Raw genomic sequence first — 15089 nt, 5'->3', positions numbered from 1 at the left:
CTTCTACCATGATTGTGAGGACTCCCCAGCCACATAGAATTGTGAGCCCATTTAACTTCTTTTCCTTTATAAATTACCCACCCAGTCTTGGGTATGCGTTTATCAGCAGTGTAAAAACGGACTAATACACCAGGGGTTGGCAAAGGCTAGCCCATGAGCCAAATATGACCTGCTGCCTGTTTTAGGAAATAAAGTTTTATCAGAACACAGCCATGCAAGTTTACTTACACATTGTGGCCGCTTCCACATTACGTTTGAGAGCTGGGTAGTTATCACAGAGATCCTATGGCCTACAAACCTAAAACATCTATTATTTGTTTCTTTATGGAAAAAAAATTGCCAACCTCTGTACTAGATCGTATTCTCCAAGCATTTCAAGATAGTCTTAGTGTATTTCTGAACTTGAGGAATGAACCCAAATTGTCAAAATGGACTGAGTAATTTAGTATTTTTATTGCTATTCAACATAAACGTGTGCATCCCCTCCCATGTGGCAGGCACGTCTGAATTTATATTGGCACTAAAGCTTGGCATTCCACCAATCTTCAGATACCCTTTTTCAAAGACCTGACTGCACGTTACCTGGGTAATTTCTGATGGATCCCTTAGTGCTCTAAGGTCCCTTTGTGGTCACTTTTCTGTTTCTGTGCCTGCCCATTGTCGGGAGATTTGCGCACAGAAAACATTCACTGAATGCCTCTCTTACTTTATGATCATGGTGGAGTGAACCAAGACAGTAGGCAAATGTTAAAATCCAACCATCTTTAGATTCTGTACCCCATTTTGAAGTTACAATCAGCTGTTTCCCCAAAATCTGTTTGCTAGACCTTCATAAAATCACATTTTTCCTGATTATAAAACTTATATATGCAAAAAATGTGGAGGTACCTAACCACAAGAATAGGAGTGCCCCCACCCCCAATCCTGCCACCTCAGCTAGCCACTGTTAATATTTGAGTGTAATAAATAGTTTTGAAGGAGATTCTGTCTCTTTGACGTATTTTTCTTTTAACTTTTTCTCTACATCATTTAAAATTTCTTAGAAAAAGAAACATTTTTTTCTTTGGCACATAATAGTGCATCATATGGATATGCTGTAATTTACTGAACTGTTTCCTTGTTACTGAGCATTTGGATGGTTTCCAGCTGTTTGCTGTTATGCATAAAACATCACGACCATCTTGGCACATGAACCTCTGTCTGCTTCCTGGGTGTCTCCTTAGGGTCAGAGTCTCAGAAGTGCAGTTACTGAATTAAAGATAGTTAATATTTTTAACACTTATTAGATATACCAAGAATGAATTAATGAATCAAAGGCCAGATATGGTGGCTCATGCCTGGAATCCCAGCACTTTGGGAGGCTAAGGCAGGAGGATTGCTTGAGCCCAGGAGTTTGAGACCAACTTGAGCAACATAATGAGACCTCGTCTCTGCAAAAAAAGAAAGAAAAATATTAGCTGGGCTTGTTGGTGTGCACCTCTAGTGCCAGTTACTCAGTAGGCAGAGGCGGGAGGATCTCCTGAGTCCAGGAGTTCAAGGCTGCAGTGAGCCATGATTGTGCTATGGCACCCCAGCCTGGATGACAGAGCAAGACCTTATCTTTAAAAGAAACAATAAATGAATGAATGAATGAATGATCGTGTCATCTCCGAACTTCTTTACTGACCTTAAGCAAGACTGCGCTAGTTCATGTAATCCCACAACAAAGACTTATTAACATGTGTTAATGTTCGCAGACTGATTATTAAAACAGAGTGAAATCAAGCCTGCAGGTGAGCAGGATCGCTTCAGCGTGATCTACTGTGTGATTTGATATTTAGCTTAGGATGATGATCATTTTCTTAGGAGGAGCGTGGTTTGAGTTCACAGACATTTGCCTAGAGATGTTTCTTAGGTTCCGTCCTATATTCCAGCAGTTTTCAAACTCAAATGGGCGTAGGAATGACCTTGCAGGGTGGGACACCCCAGGGCCTCGACACCTGCTGTCCTATCTCCACAGTGTGCTGCCTCCAGAGAGCCCCAGGTCTCACTGTCTTCATTCAGGTCTCATGCAAACATGGCCAAATCCAAGAGTTCTCTCCAACTGCTGGGTCACTTGAGGTCCCCTTGCCTGCTTTGTTCCCCAGGTGGCTCTCATTCCCCGTAACCACCATTCCCGCATGCATTGTCTCTCCTCACTGCAGCATAAACTGAGCAGGCAGGCCTTTTCTCTGATCTTGTGAGTGGTTCTGCGTCAGTAGCTCTCACCCCCAGGGCCACGTGAGTGTCGGGCTCAGGGTCATGTCACGGTGATTCATGTTCTGGCATGCCATTAGCGTCACTGCCCATATTTTGGTATGAGTGTAATCAGCTTTGGGACATTGGGGGAGAACCTTGAGAAGGACCTGTGACATGAAGGACATGCGCTTCAGCAGGTAGGACTTGGTCATTATTTGTCACATGAGTTGTATGTGTGAACATGAACCCCAGCCGCTGCTGGCGCAGGCTGGTGGAGCCTCCCTCCAGGGTGCCAGCACCTACCCATGTCACAGAGCAGCAGCGCAGCAGCCCTGCAAAGCCAGAGGGCCAGGCAGGTGCCCAGATTGGGTTGTGTCCTTCAAAGGCTACAGTGGCCAAGCAAAGCACCTGACTTATAGGGTTTAACTTGGGTATAGGGAAAAATTAAACTCAAAAGCCACATGTTTACACCAGTGCGTCCCTTCCACGTAACATGGACAACACTGCTACCAAATATTAGCGATTATGTTTTTGGGGGAAGCTGTCGCTTTGTGAACATTGATGCTGTTCATGATGAAGAATGGCTTACAGGCTTACAGTAGACTTTCTGTGTTTAGGATAGCTGTCTTGGACATGGCAACCTTATCTTTGTGGCTCGGGAACATGGATACATAAGAGATGGGCTTAGCCAGGCGTGGTGGCTCACGCCTGTAATCTAGCACTTTGGGAGGCCAAGGCAGGCAGATCACAAGGTCAAGAGATCGAGACCATCCTGGCCAACAGGGTGAAACCCCGTCTCTACTAAAATTACAAAAATTAGCTGGGCGTGGTGATGTGTGCCTGTAGTCCCAGCTACTCAGGAGGCTGAGGCAGGAGAATCGCTTGAACCTGGGAGGCAGAGGTTGCAGTGAGCAGAGATCGCACCACTGCACTCCAGCCTGGAGGACAGAGCAAGACTCCATCTCAAAAATAAATAAATAAATAAATAAATAAATAAATAAAATAATAATAATAAAATAAAATGAATACAATAGGCTTTTCTTTTCTTTCTCCAGGTCTAGCACTTACCGCTCCAAGGGCTTTGACGTCACTGTGAAGTACACACAAGGAAGCTGGACGGGCTTCGTTGGGGAAGACCTCGTCACCATCCCCAAAGGCTTCAATAGTTCTTTTCTTGTCAACATTGCCACTATTTTTGAATCAGAGAATTTCTTTTTGCCTGGGATTAAATGGAATGGAATACTTGGCCTAGCTTATGCCACACTTGCCAAGGTAAGGCTAATCCATGGATTTAAGGAAATCAAATAATAGGATGAGATTCTGAAAATCATTAAAGGGCTGACACGCGAGTCTTGAGCTATCCTTGGAGACAGTGAGAACCATGTGGTGGAAACAGACCAGTATTCACACCATTATATTTCCAAGCATTTTTTAAATTGAAGGTAAACAGCATGATTCTTGGAACCTTCCTGTAAAACAGACTAATAGCATTAACTTTTTGTTTTATTTTCGTTTTATAGTTTAAAATGTTAACAGAATTTGAATCATGTAGATCGTGATGTGTGTTTAGGAGGTTTTACTAAGGTAGGATTAAAAGAAAACACATTTATTAAATTCATACGTTTGCGTGAAGCAGGAGCCTGCGGGCAGCCCTGGAACGCAGGCAGGGGATGGTGCCCTCAGCCAGACTGGGATGTGGCCTGTTTTCCTGGCTCTGCAGGGGACACCTCCAGGGAGACACCCAACACCCAGCAGGGAATATGGGCAGCCTGAAGGCATGCCCTGGGGACAGCCAGCCCTTCCCAGTGGTGGGGAGCCCCGGAGGAATTGTGGAGCCCTGCTCTCGCCATCACCAGAGCCTCCCCAAATGGGGAAAGACAGAATTGGATGTTCCCCAAATATTTGTACTTGGGGCCTACCCTGTATGCAGGAGGAGGGAGGCAGGCAGGGGAATTTCCACCTGGAGGCATTGCCGAAGGCAGGCGGGAGTAGACACTGGGGGTGTGTGCTGGGCTCCTGGAGTCCACACGGGTTTGCATGCATCGAGAACCGCAGAAGGAGACCAGCTCTCCTGGCCCCGTAACTGGGCACCACGGCCTGGCCTCACCTTGCTTAGCATTAGGCTTGGAACCAGAGCTACATGTGGAAGGAAACAGAAGTGACTGCTAGAGCAACACGCCCCCACTGTCCCGGGAGGATAATCTTCCCATCGTTCCAGCTCAAGTTTATGAGCAGATGGGGATGGGGTGGGGAGAGCAAGAGGAATTTTATAACCCTTGGCCCCCACAAGGAGACAGAATCACAATTACTAAGAGCCTATTAGGCCCTAGGCTGAGAAGATCCAAGATAAGATGTGGGTCACTCAGTGCTCATGACTCCCCTGTGAGGCATACTTTGTAAGGTCATATTCTCCCCATTTTACTTTTTTCTTTTTCTTTTTACTTTTTTTATTTTTTTGAGAGAGTCTCACTCTATTTCCCAGGCTGGAGTGCAGCAGTGTAATCTCAGCTCACTGCAACCTCTGGCTCCTGGGTTCAAGTGATTCTCGCACCTCAGCCTCCCAAGTAGCTGGGACCACAGGCACATGCCACCACGCCTGGCTAACGCCTTTTGTATTTTTGGTAGAGACGAGGTTTCACTATGTTGGCCAGGCTGGTCTCAAACTCCTGGACTCAAGTGATCCATTCACGTCAGCCTCTCAAGGTGTTGGGATTATGGCATGAGCCACCACGCCTGGCCTTATTCTCCCCATTTTCAAGATGTGGGGATTGAGGGTCAGTGAGCTGTTGCCCCTTTGAAGTTAGAACATGGAGCTTCTCACTGTCTGCAGAGCCAGGGCTGGCTCATGAACCCTTTTGTCCTCTGTATCATAGGGAATTGCAGATAGATGGAAACTTGCATTCCTAAACACATTTTCAAAATGTTTTATCTGTATGTGACTATTTGGAAATGAAAGATATATATGACTGGTTTTATGTGAATTGTTCCGAAGTTGATAGAGGAAACCTAAATTGCCTGGAATTAATAATATGTAAAGCTTCTGTGAGAACAGACCCCTTCGGGGCTTGCTCAGACCTCCCTACTCACTGTGAGACATTTTATCCTTTCATTTATGAAATTCCAAGATTACTGACCATTGGCTTCCCATTTCCAGGGTTTGAGGAGAAAGCAATAGGACTCATAGGAAGCAGAGTGTGGCTGGGAACAGGGCCTGCAGGGTGGGCTGGGCGGACTGCCCCAGGGGTCTCTGAGGCAGGTGCGCTGAGCGCTCTGCAGTGCTCAGGTTGTGAGGTGGCCCCTGGTCCATTCCAGGGGCTTCCTGTCAAGGCTGTATCAGGAATACCTACGGGGCTTCTAAAACTGCAGCTTCCTGGGCCCCACTGGATCAGGTTCTCTCAGGGTTAGTTGTGGGCACCTGGATGCTTTTAAGTCCCTAGGGGAATCCCACGGCACAACCCTAGTGAAGAAGGACTTGGCAGAATGATTGCGGCTCCTTCACTGTGTGCCAGGTACAGTTCTAAGTGCTTTATAAGTATTGGCCCATTTAAGCCCCAGAGCAGCTCCAGGTGGCTGCCCTTATCCCTGTTTCACAGGGAAGGAAGCAAAGGAACAAGTCACTTAGCTGGCAAGTGGCAGAGCCAGTCTCCCCTTCGTGTTTGCTTTGCTTTACTGCCTCTCGAGAAGGTAGGTAGAACACCAGCTGGGGGCACCCCCAGGCCCACCCTGTTACCCCAAGAGGTGATTTTGTCTCACTGGTTGACCCAAACACCCACAAGTGTTCTGACAGAGATTGCATGTGGAAATTGTGCTGGATTCTGCCTCGGAATTCTGCAGAAGCTGAGATGAAGCAAGTAGGAGGTCAAACACAAATGGATTAAACCAATGGGAAGATCTGTGTCTGTTCCATGGTGGAGTCCCCCTCTCACTCCCTCTGGAATCACAGTTTTAATTCTCACAGATAGTAAATAATCATTCCTGTGAATGACCATAGGCACCCAGGGGATGCCTATAGCATCTGCGCTACTATAGTTAATTACGTTTTCATCAAAAACTAACAACTCAGGGTCACCAACTCCAGTGTCTCCCAGTTGTCAAAGCCAAAATCTAAACTCGGGTCTATCACTGACTTCCTCCATGACCGCCAGCAGCCCTGGCACACCCGCACCTCAAAGCTGTTTGCAGACCTCCCCGCTTCCCTTTGAGTCTCTTTGGAGAAATGAGGGCATCCTCTGTATGTCTTGCTGGATGTGAGGGAGACACAGAGCACATGAGGGCTTCTGAAATCTGGCCTCAGGGAATAAGAAGCCTTTTATGCTTCTGGAGTATAGATTTATGCCTTTCCTGCTTCTTTCCCGCCAGAGTTCATCTGGCAGAGCTAAGCCTCGCCCCAGGCTCTGGGGTCCGGGAGATACTGTGCTCCCTGGTCAACCACCTCTCATTTGCATGGTGGACAGCTGCAGCTGACAGGCGAACAAAAATGTCTGCGGCCATGGCAGCTCCTAGAGAAACTCTTCTCTCCTTACTCTCAAATGCCTAAGATTAGGATCCACCACCTGCCACGGTAACCCAGTTCCACGGCTTCTCACACCCCCTCACAAGGCAGTCATGATGATAGATGTGCCTGCGTCGAATGGCTTCCAGAAATACGATCTTATTTGTACAACAGAGCCGTACCCAAAGGAAAAATACCAACCAGTGGAAAGCTCTGTTGGGGCTTTCTGAATTCCTAGACCCAATCACAAGCTGGTGTATTGTTGAACCATGAAAAACACCAGGAATAAACACCAGGAATGTTGTCTGTGGTGCGTGGCATCTACATTGGGTGACCCATGTCTACACTGTGAGTTCTAAGCAGGTGTCCCTCTCTGTCGCCCTCCCGCAGCCATCAAGTTCCCTGGAGACCTTCTTTGACTCCCTGGTGACACAAGCAAACATCCCCAACGTTTTCTCCATGCAGATGTGTGGAGCCGGGTTGCCCGTTGCTGGATCTGGGACCAACGGAGGTAGTCTTGTGGGTATCTTTCAGTCTTAAAGGGGCGAAAAATCACAGATGGATGGGCTCTTTTTTCTGTTTTATTAAACACCTGAGCAGAAATATTAGGCATGTAGGTGTGCGTCGGTACTGTAAAACTTTCATCATCCTTGTTGTCGATCTTTTTAAAAATGGCTAAAATTAGACAATCCTTTATGTCATCCTGCCATCTGGAAGGATGATTCTCATTGCTTCTCCAGATTCCTTTAAAACTTTTCTTTACCATCCTTGGAAGGGCACTGCTTTCTGTGGGTGGGGGAGGGGCAAGTGAGGAGCGGTGGGGGTGTGGTGAGTGGACCTGACTGTGGGTAGGGGGGCAAAGGAGAGTTCATAAATTTGGCAGGGAAACAGGGACCCTCGTAGATCCTTTCTCTCTCTCTCTCTCTCAACACATACACAGGCACACGCGTACCACAGCACAAGTGTTTGCTACTGAAACAGAACCAAGGCCGTCAGCACTACGGAGGTGCTGGAGCCTGAGCTTTCCTCCAGCGCCCTGCACCCAGACGTCAAAAGTAGTAGGAGACAGGAGGAATGCACTAGAAGGGGGTGCTGCCAGTCCCATTGCTGTCTGACTATGAGGGGCAGGCTCTGCGTCCCTGGTCCTCAGCTACTTTCATTTGCTACCATTTCCAGGCAGAGGATAGCATAGGATTTATGAGGAAATGTTTTATGATTTTGCAAAATGAAGCTTTGATCAGGGAAGTGCTTGTTCTTCTGTTGTCTGACCTGCAAGAAACTAAATAATTGTCAGTCAGTGTGGTTAACTGTCTTATTGCATTTCTTTGAAGGAAAAATCTCAATATTGTAAAGCTAAACTTGTATATACTTTCTTTGGATAAAAGAAACCCCCAAAGCATCTTGATTAGACGAGGGCCTAATACCATCTGACTTTTGCAGACATGGACCCATAACATTCCATGTTTATTTTATTTTATTTATTTATTTATTTTATTATTATTACTATTTTTGAGATGGAGTCTCGCTCTAGTGCCTAGGCTGGAGTGCAGTGGCGCGATCTCAGCTCACTGCAAGCTCCGCCTCCTGGTTCAAGCGATTCTCCTGCCTCAGCCTCCTGAGTAGCTGGGACTACAGGTGCCCGCCACCACACCCAGCTAATTTTTGTATTTTTAGTAGAGACGGGGTTTCACCATGCCAGCCAGGCTGTTCTCGAACTCCTGACTTCATGATCTGCCCGCCTCAGCCTCCCAAAGTGCTGGGATTACAGGCATGAGCCACCGCGTCCAGCTCCTTATTTATTTTTTAAGCATTGATACTTGTTTCATGACATCATCACAAAGTAGAAGCCCTCATTGCAGTCAAGTTTCTCTTTACAAGTGCATGCTTCTCTGTGTAACCTGTTGATATGTCTGTGTATTTTTTCTCTTATACCTGTAAATATTTTCTGTCCCAGGTCCTGGGTGGAATTGAACCAAGTTTGTATAAAGGAGACATCTGGTATACCCCTATTAAGGAGGAGTGGTACTACCAGATAGAAATTCTGAAACTGGAAATTGGAGGCCAAAGCCTTAATCTGGACTGCAGAGAGGTATTCATGCTATGGTCTCTGTTGTGTCTTCCTGTGTGTGCCTGGGTCACTTAAATATGTCAGCTGGAACCTGTAGATGCCAATAGAAGGTACGTTGCCTTGTAAGATAAAGGCTAATTACATGAAAAGATGCAGGGCCTTGCTGTACAGTAAGTTGAAATCAATTAATTGTCCTCCCTCCCCACCACAAATATTGCATCCTCCCAATCACTTAGCTTCATAGGACAAAATTACCATTAAATGGTGAGTGATGAGGACTATCTGAGCTACACCTTTCGCCATACATTCATCTTGGACTGATGGTCCCTAAGCTCAGTTTAAGAGGTTGAAATAAGCAGATTTGTCATCAGTGTAGGACAGGGAAGGACAAAAAATAAGCAAAATGAAACAAAAAATGATCATCAGCTTTTTATCCTCCATTCACAGCTAGCCTGGCCCCCGGAGTACCCAATTCTCCCTAAAAAACAGTCATGCTGTAAAGATGTGTGTGGCTCGGTAGTGCTAAAGTGGCCACATGCAGAGCTCTGACACCAAACCTCTTAGGATCCATGTTCATGCCCTCTCACTGCGTTTTGGCTTGTTCGTAACACATTATGACATTATGATTATGACTTACGAGAGCCTCAGTCTTCTATAGCACTTTTAGAATGCTTTATAAAAACCATGGGCATTTCATTACATTCTAACCTGTTAGCACTTCTGTTCATATTACCCGTCACGTGCCAACATCGATTCTCATATATGCAGGTACCTCTTGTCACGTACGTCCGTGTGAAGAGACCACCAAACAGGCTTTTTGTGAGCAACAAGGTTTTTATTTCACCTGGGTGCAGGCGGGCTGAGTCCGAAAAGAGAGTCAGTGAAGGGAGATAGGGGTGGGGCCATTTTATAAGATTTGGGTAGGTAGTGGAAAATTACTATCAAAGGGGGTTTTTCTCTGGCTGGCTTGGGTGGTGGTCACAAGGTGCTCAGTGGGGGAGCTGTTGAGCCAGGATGTGCCAGGAGAAGGAATTTCACAAGGTAACGTCATCAGTTAAGGCAGGAACAGGCCATTTTCACTTCTTTTGTCGTGAAATGTCATCAGTTAAGGCAGGAACTGCCATTTTTACTTCTTTTGTGATTCTTCACTTGCTTCAGGCCATCTGGACATATACGTGCAGGTCACAGGGAATACGATGGCAATGGCGTAGCTTGGGCTCAGAAGCCTGACACCTCTGAGAAACTAAAGATTATAAAAATGATTGTCCCTTCCATTGCAAAGCTGTGTTTATTGACAAGAGGCACTTATTTGTCAGCTAAGAACCTAGTGGTAGAAGCAAATGTCCGAATGTAAACAAAAGACAAAACCTGTGTGTGTGTGTGTCTGTGTGTTTATGTGTGTGTCTGTGTGTGTGTGTGTGTGTGTGTGTATGTGTATTAGAGAGGAAAAACCTATATTTGGAGATGCGATTCTTAGATTCTAGGTTCTTTCCTGCCTACCCCATATGCACCCACCCCCCTAAAGAACAAACAACAAAACCCAGGACATCTTAGTGCAACATTTCAGTTTGCTACAGGACTTTTAAATATTCACTTTACTTACCTATTAAAAACATGAAAATGTTATGAATAAGCTAAGCTATATTTTAAATTGTTTGTTTTTACACTGAAAATAATTTAATATTTGTGAAGAATACTAATACATTGTTATATTTCATTTTCTTAAAATTCTGAACCCCTCCTCCCTTATTTCCTTTTGACCCGAGTGGTGTATTGGTTGTGTGACTCATGGATTTGCCTTAAGGCCGGAGGATCAAGTTGCCCAGGACTCATTCCATCCCTGGGTAGACTTGCCCACGCAGCTGTGCCTGTAGAGGTTGGGGTGGCTCATCTGGTGTTGGCCACTGGCCTCCATTCTCTTCCCTCTGCCACATGAAGAACGTTGCAGGTGGGGACAGGGCTGGCAGTGCCTATGTGTGTCTCAGTCTATGATACAGTGTGGCTCTGAGCTCTGGTTGTTACCAATGCAAATATGGGATGTCTGTTGAAAAATTGTCCCCCCTTCTTCTCTTCATTAGTGAGGTCATAGAGAGTTGATTTGTGTACAGTTTATACAAGTGGCTTTTAATATATTTCAGCCTCAAAAGACAAATAGGTCTTCCCTCTGCCCTGGGGCAGGAGTGGGGGTCCTCAGTGAAGGAACTTGGGCAGCTCTGAGTAAGGAAAGAGCTCCCCAAAAGCCATCCCAAGGAGGGCTATTGATTTGCTAATTTGGGCCACATCCCCTCCCTTTCCTGGGCCCATTTCCTTGTCTCCAAAGTGAGCATGTTGGGCTGGAAGACACCTGGTTCCCCAGTTCTGAGAATATGAATGAACTACAGTCCTTGACGAGTGGCGTGGCTGCCTGGATTTGTGTGTAACAGACAGACGGTGATGGTGGCTGGAGCCACGCGGGGTGGGGAGCGCCACCGTCACTCATGCACCTTCCCCTTTCTCTCCTGGTTCAAGTATAACGCGGACAAGGCCATCGTGGACAGTGGTACCACGCTGCTGCGCCTGCCCCAGAAGGTGTTCAATGCAGTGGTGGAAGCTGTGGCCCGCGCATCTCTGGTGAGTCCTCGGGACACTCACGGGTCCCCGAGTCGCTGAGTTACAATCACCTGCTGAGCAGCACTGCGTGTTCTGAGTGTCTCTGAACTATTGCACCATGCGTTTCAAATTTTCATATTGTGTATTTGCATATTTTATATGTAATCGTATAGGTGTAATATGTAAATATATTTTATATGTGTTTAAAATCTTTATATTTTGAAGGGTTTTGTTTCAGCTATTACTTGTTAATTTCACAATCCGCTTCTTTGATGTTAGCAAATAATACCTTCGTGAACCTCAGAGGACTTGGATCTGAATGTGCAGTGCCCTCTAGTAGTTCAAACAATAGTTCCGTTGGTATAGTATTTTTTTAATCTGTGAAAACAATACTTGGTAATGTAACTGTTACATTTATAGCCTTTCAAACAAAACATATAAACCAAAAATTTTACTCCTTTTGGGCCTTCATCCCCGCACTGGTTATCTTAACTTCTGTTTGTGTAGAAGAATATCGTTTTTTCATGGAAGACAAAGATCAATCAGCCAATCTAATCATTAGTTTATGGCCATGCTCTGAAATACAATTAAAATTACTATTGTGGACAACATGCCTTTTTGGGACCTGGCTGATGGTATTCCTGGTGTGACCCCAACTTTCCAGTCAGTTCAGGGCAATAAACATTGGATACAGCACAGCTTTGGGGATGAAATAGAATTAAATTTAGTCTAGTTTTTGCCACTTTTAGCTGGATGTCTGGGGAGGGGTTTTGTGCCCTCTGAGAGCCTCCGTATTCTCAACTGAAGGGTGGTTGTGAGGTTTGGGTCAAATGCTTCGTGTTGAGTAGACACTTGGAGCTTCCATTTAACATGCAACCACGGCTCTGCTGCTATTTGTTTAGATGAGAGATGAATGTGACTTTTGGCTTCCTGAGTGTTCTCATAGCATCTGTCCACTCAGGGCCTTCCTTGTGAGATCGTCAGAAAGTGTTTCCTGCACAAACACTGCGGCCCTGGCGTGGGGCTGATTGTCCTGCTACTCTGCTGTGATGACTGAGTTCAAAGAGTGGCCGATAGGAGCACGTATGGTGGTTGCCTTGTTACAGCTCATAGCAGAAACGTGACAAGCAGGAGAGGGCTTTGGGTTGTCCTGAACCCAGACTTCAAACACCTGTGACTGCTTCGGGAAGAGCGGCTCGCTGATGAAACGACACAGGGGGAATAAGCAGGAAAGGACGTGGGCTCTTTTTGAAGCAGCAGGTCTCAGGGCGACCAGCCGCCTGGCACAGCTGCAGCTGAAGCCACGGCAGAGTCTCCATCTTTCCCACTATCTGCTGAATCAGCGAAAGTGGCAGGTAACATTTTTAGTGCCTTAACTTTAGAACGCTTGCTGAAAATCAGACCCTACTTAAAATAAGGAGTGATACCCTCATTTCTTAAATAGTAAAAACGCCCTCAGCAGGATTAACATGAGTACCTTCCAACTTCATATCCTGAATGGAAAAGTCTGACCACCATCCCAAGGACGTGTTTGAAGCGCAGTGTGAAAATCTAGCAAGCCGTGGGCCGGCCGGGCCCCTGTGCCATGAGAGGCGGGGTGGCGGGGCTGCGGGGCGCTCACACTCCCAAGCTCATTGTGGCATGTGCTGAGCCGAAAACCACGAGGTAGAAGGAAGGAGACAACATTTGTTTGCCTTGTCTAAAATTATCCTCTGATTTCATTCGGTCCCTGCGTCAGGAGGGAGAAACATGGGAAGGTTGTTTGTCTTGGGCAGGGAAAGCATAACAAGGGTGCATTGTGTGTCTGTCTTACTGTCTCTGGACCAAAGTTGTGTTTATTTTTCTTATCTACCAGGTCCGGGTAAGCCAACCCTCTTGGCTTGGGTTTCCTTCTGGTTAAGGGGAGGGCTGGCTTCAGAGAGTGAAAGACAATAGAAGTGTGGAGCTCTGTCTCCTGGCATGGATTGTTCAGATGGGATTCTAGAAATTAAGGGTTTGGAGTTCTGTATTTAGAAATGAACCTGGAGCGGGGAGTATTGTGCCAGGTGCAGCCCATGCAGACGCACGAAGACCTGGGCTTGTTCGGACCCTGCTGCAGTGCCCACGTGGCTCAGGCCCAGTGCTTCTCCAAGGAGGAAATCCAGACACAAAATAATGCCCACTTTAAGATGTCTTCTGACTTTAAAACTGTGTGATCTGAGGGTCGAAACTGGCCCCCAAGGACACGTGGCTTCACCCCCGGGGAGGCTGCCAGACTTTTGGTTAAGGACCATGGCTCTGGGGACAGTAAGTCCCACATCCAAATCTGAGGTGAGCTACCCAGGCCAGTTACTGGGCCCCTTGGAGCCTCATTGTCCACCTGCTGTTGGACCTGGCCATGGCACTGTCATCTGAGCTCTGTGCCCCATGCCCTGCTGCAGACCTGGCCACCGAAGCTCTTCGCCGAATCCAGCAAAATGACCATCCCACCTCTCATGAGCGTGTCTGAGAAGGGGCTCTCCCTGTGACGTGCATCTTTAGTAGACTTCGCTTTTTTACAAAGCAAAGATACATTAATGCCAGCATTAGAAATTACACAGATCATTCACAAATGGTCTGAGTGGAGAACGTGGGATGGATGAGCCAACCACAGGGAGCTTTCTCCCCACCTGCATGCCCTGGTGAGGAGGGCAGGTGTCTGCAGTGCGCATGGTTACGTAGCACGTGCCACCCCCGATATTCAGTGTGTGGGCATCGGCAGATGCATCCAGGGGCACCCGTGTGTTTTTTCAGTTCTGGTCTTGGCAGTGTTCTGTCCCATTTTCCCGTCTTCTGTTCTAACTATCCCTTTGGCTTCTAGAAGACCCTTCTCCCTCCTCCTTGGACTCGCCCTGTCCCTGTGCCCCTCCTCGTGGAGCCTCTTTTTCTGGCCGGAGACCCCTGTTCTTGCTGCACATCCTCCTATGTGATCCCATCCTTAGCCTCATCAATACCTCCTGCTCACCTGTCAGTGCCTCTGGAAGGTGTGTCTAGCCCAGGCCCATCCCCTGGAGCTCAGGGGACTCAGGACTCGTGAGCCTCACATGTACACTTGGACACATGAACCACATCAATGTGCCACAGAGCTCAGCCCTCTGCAGATGAAATGCGGTCACGGTATTCCTTCACAGTGGCGCCCCTGGTTCCCTCCCCTCCTCATCTTCCGTTCCTGTCTGTCTGCAGCAGCAGCCATGTCCAGCAGGCAGGTTCCACGGCAGCATCTTCTGCAGCACCCCTACCACACACCTCCCCAGCGCCTGCTTGGCCCTCCAGTCCAGCTCTCGCCTTTCTTCCTTCCAGCCATGGCCTCCTCCTGCTCTGCCCCACACGGGACCCTGCCCTGGATGTGCTACAATAGGCACGTCAGACACAGTCCTTCCTCAGCAGCTGGCAGGCCCAGGGCGGACTGCTCAGGATCCTGCCTGTGAAGTCACGCAGGTGTCGTTAACTTGCCAACTCAGCAACTAGTGGATATGGGCAGATGCTACCTTCCTTCCAGTTCCCTGGTGAGAGGCGCAGGTGGATGTCCTGTGTTGCTGGCCACCTTTTTGTCCCTGGTTGCCATTTGTTTTTTTCCCCAAATATTTCCCAGGTCTCTTCTGTGTGCTAGGTGTTAGGGCTGCAGCAGGGGCGGGCCACAGATCTCTGTCCTGAGAAAACTTGGATTCTAGTGCAGGAGACCGAAGTGTATCACGCCAATCAGTG

The 15089-nt window shown here is 47.2% G+C and overlaps 1 protein-coding gene across 3 annotated transcripts in view; it reads left to right on the top strand.

Moving 5' to 3' along the window:
- Nucleotides 1-15089, top strand: part of BACE2 (beta-secretase 2) — a 113677-nt gene that overhangs the window by 66492 nt on the left and 32096 nt on the right. For all 3 annotated transcript variants that reach the window (XM_025378665.1, XM_025378663.1, XM_025378664.1), the window contains exons 3-6: nt 3273-3489; nt 7100-7228; nt 8664-8798; nt 11286-11387. In XM_025378665.1, the coding sequence (XP_025234450.1) occupies nt 3273-3489; nt 7100-7228; nt 8664-8798; nt 11286-11387 (583 nt within the window). The remainder of the gene's footprint in view (nt 1-3272; nt 3490-7099; nt 7229-8663; nt 8799-11285; nt 11388-15089) is intronic.

The sequence above is a fragment of the Theropithecus gelada genome, chromosome 3 (genome assembly GCF_003255815.1).
Source record: "Theropithecus gelada isolate Dixy chromosome 3, Tgel_1.0, whole genome shotgun sequence".
NCBI lineage: Eukaryota > Metazoa > Chordata > Mammalia > Primates > Cercopithecidae > Theropithecus > Theropithecus gelada.
This window is presented reverse-complemented; position numbering and strand designations above follow the sequence as displayed.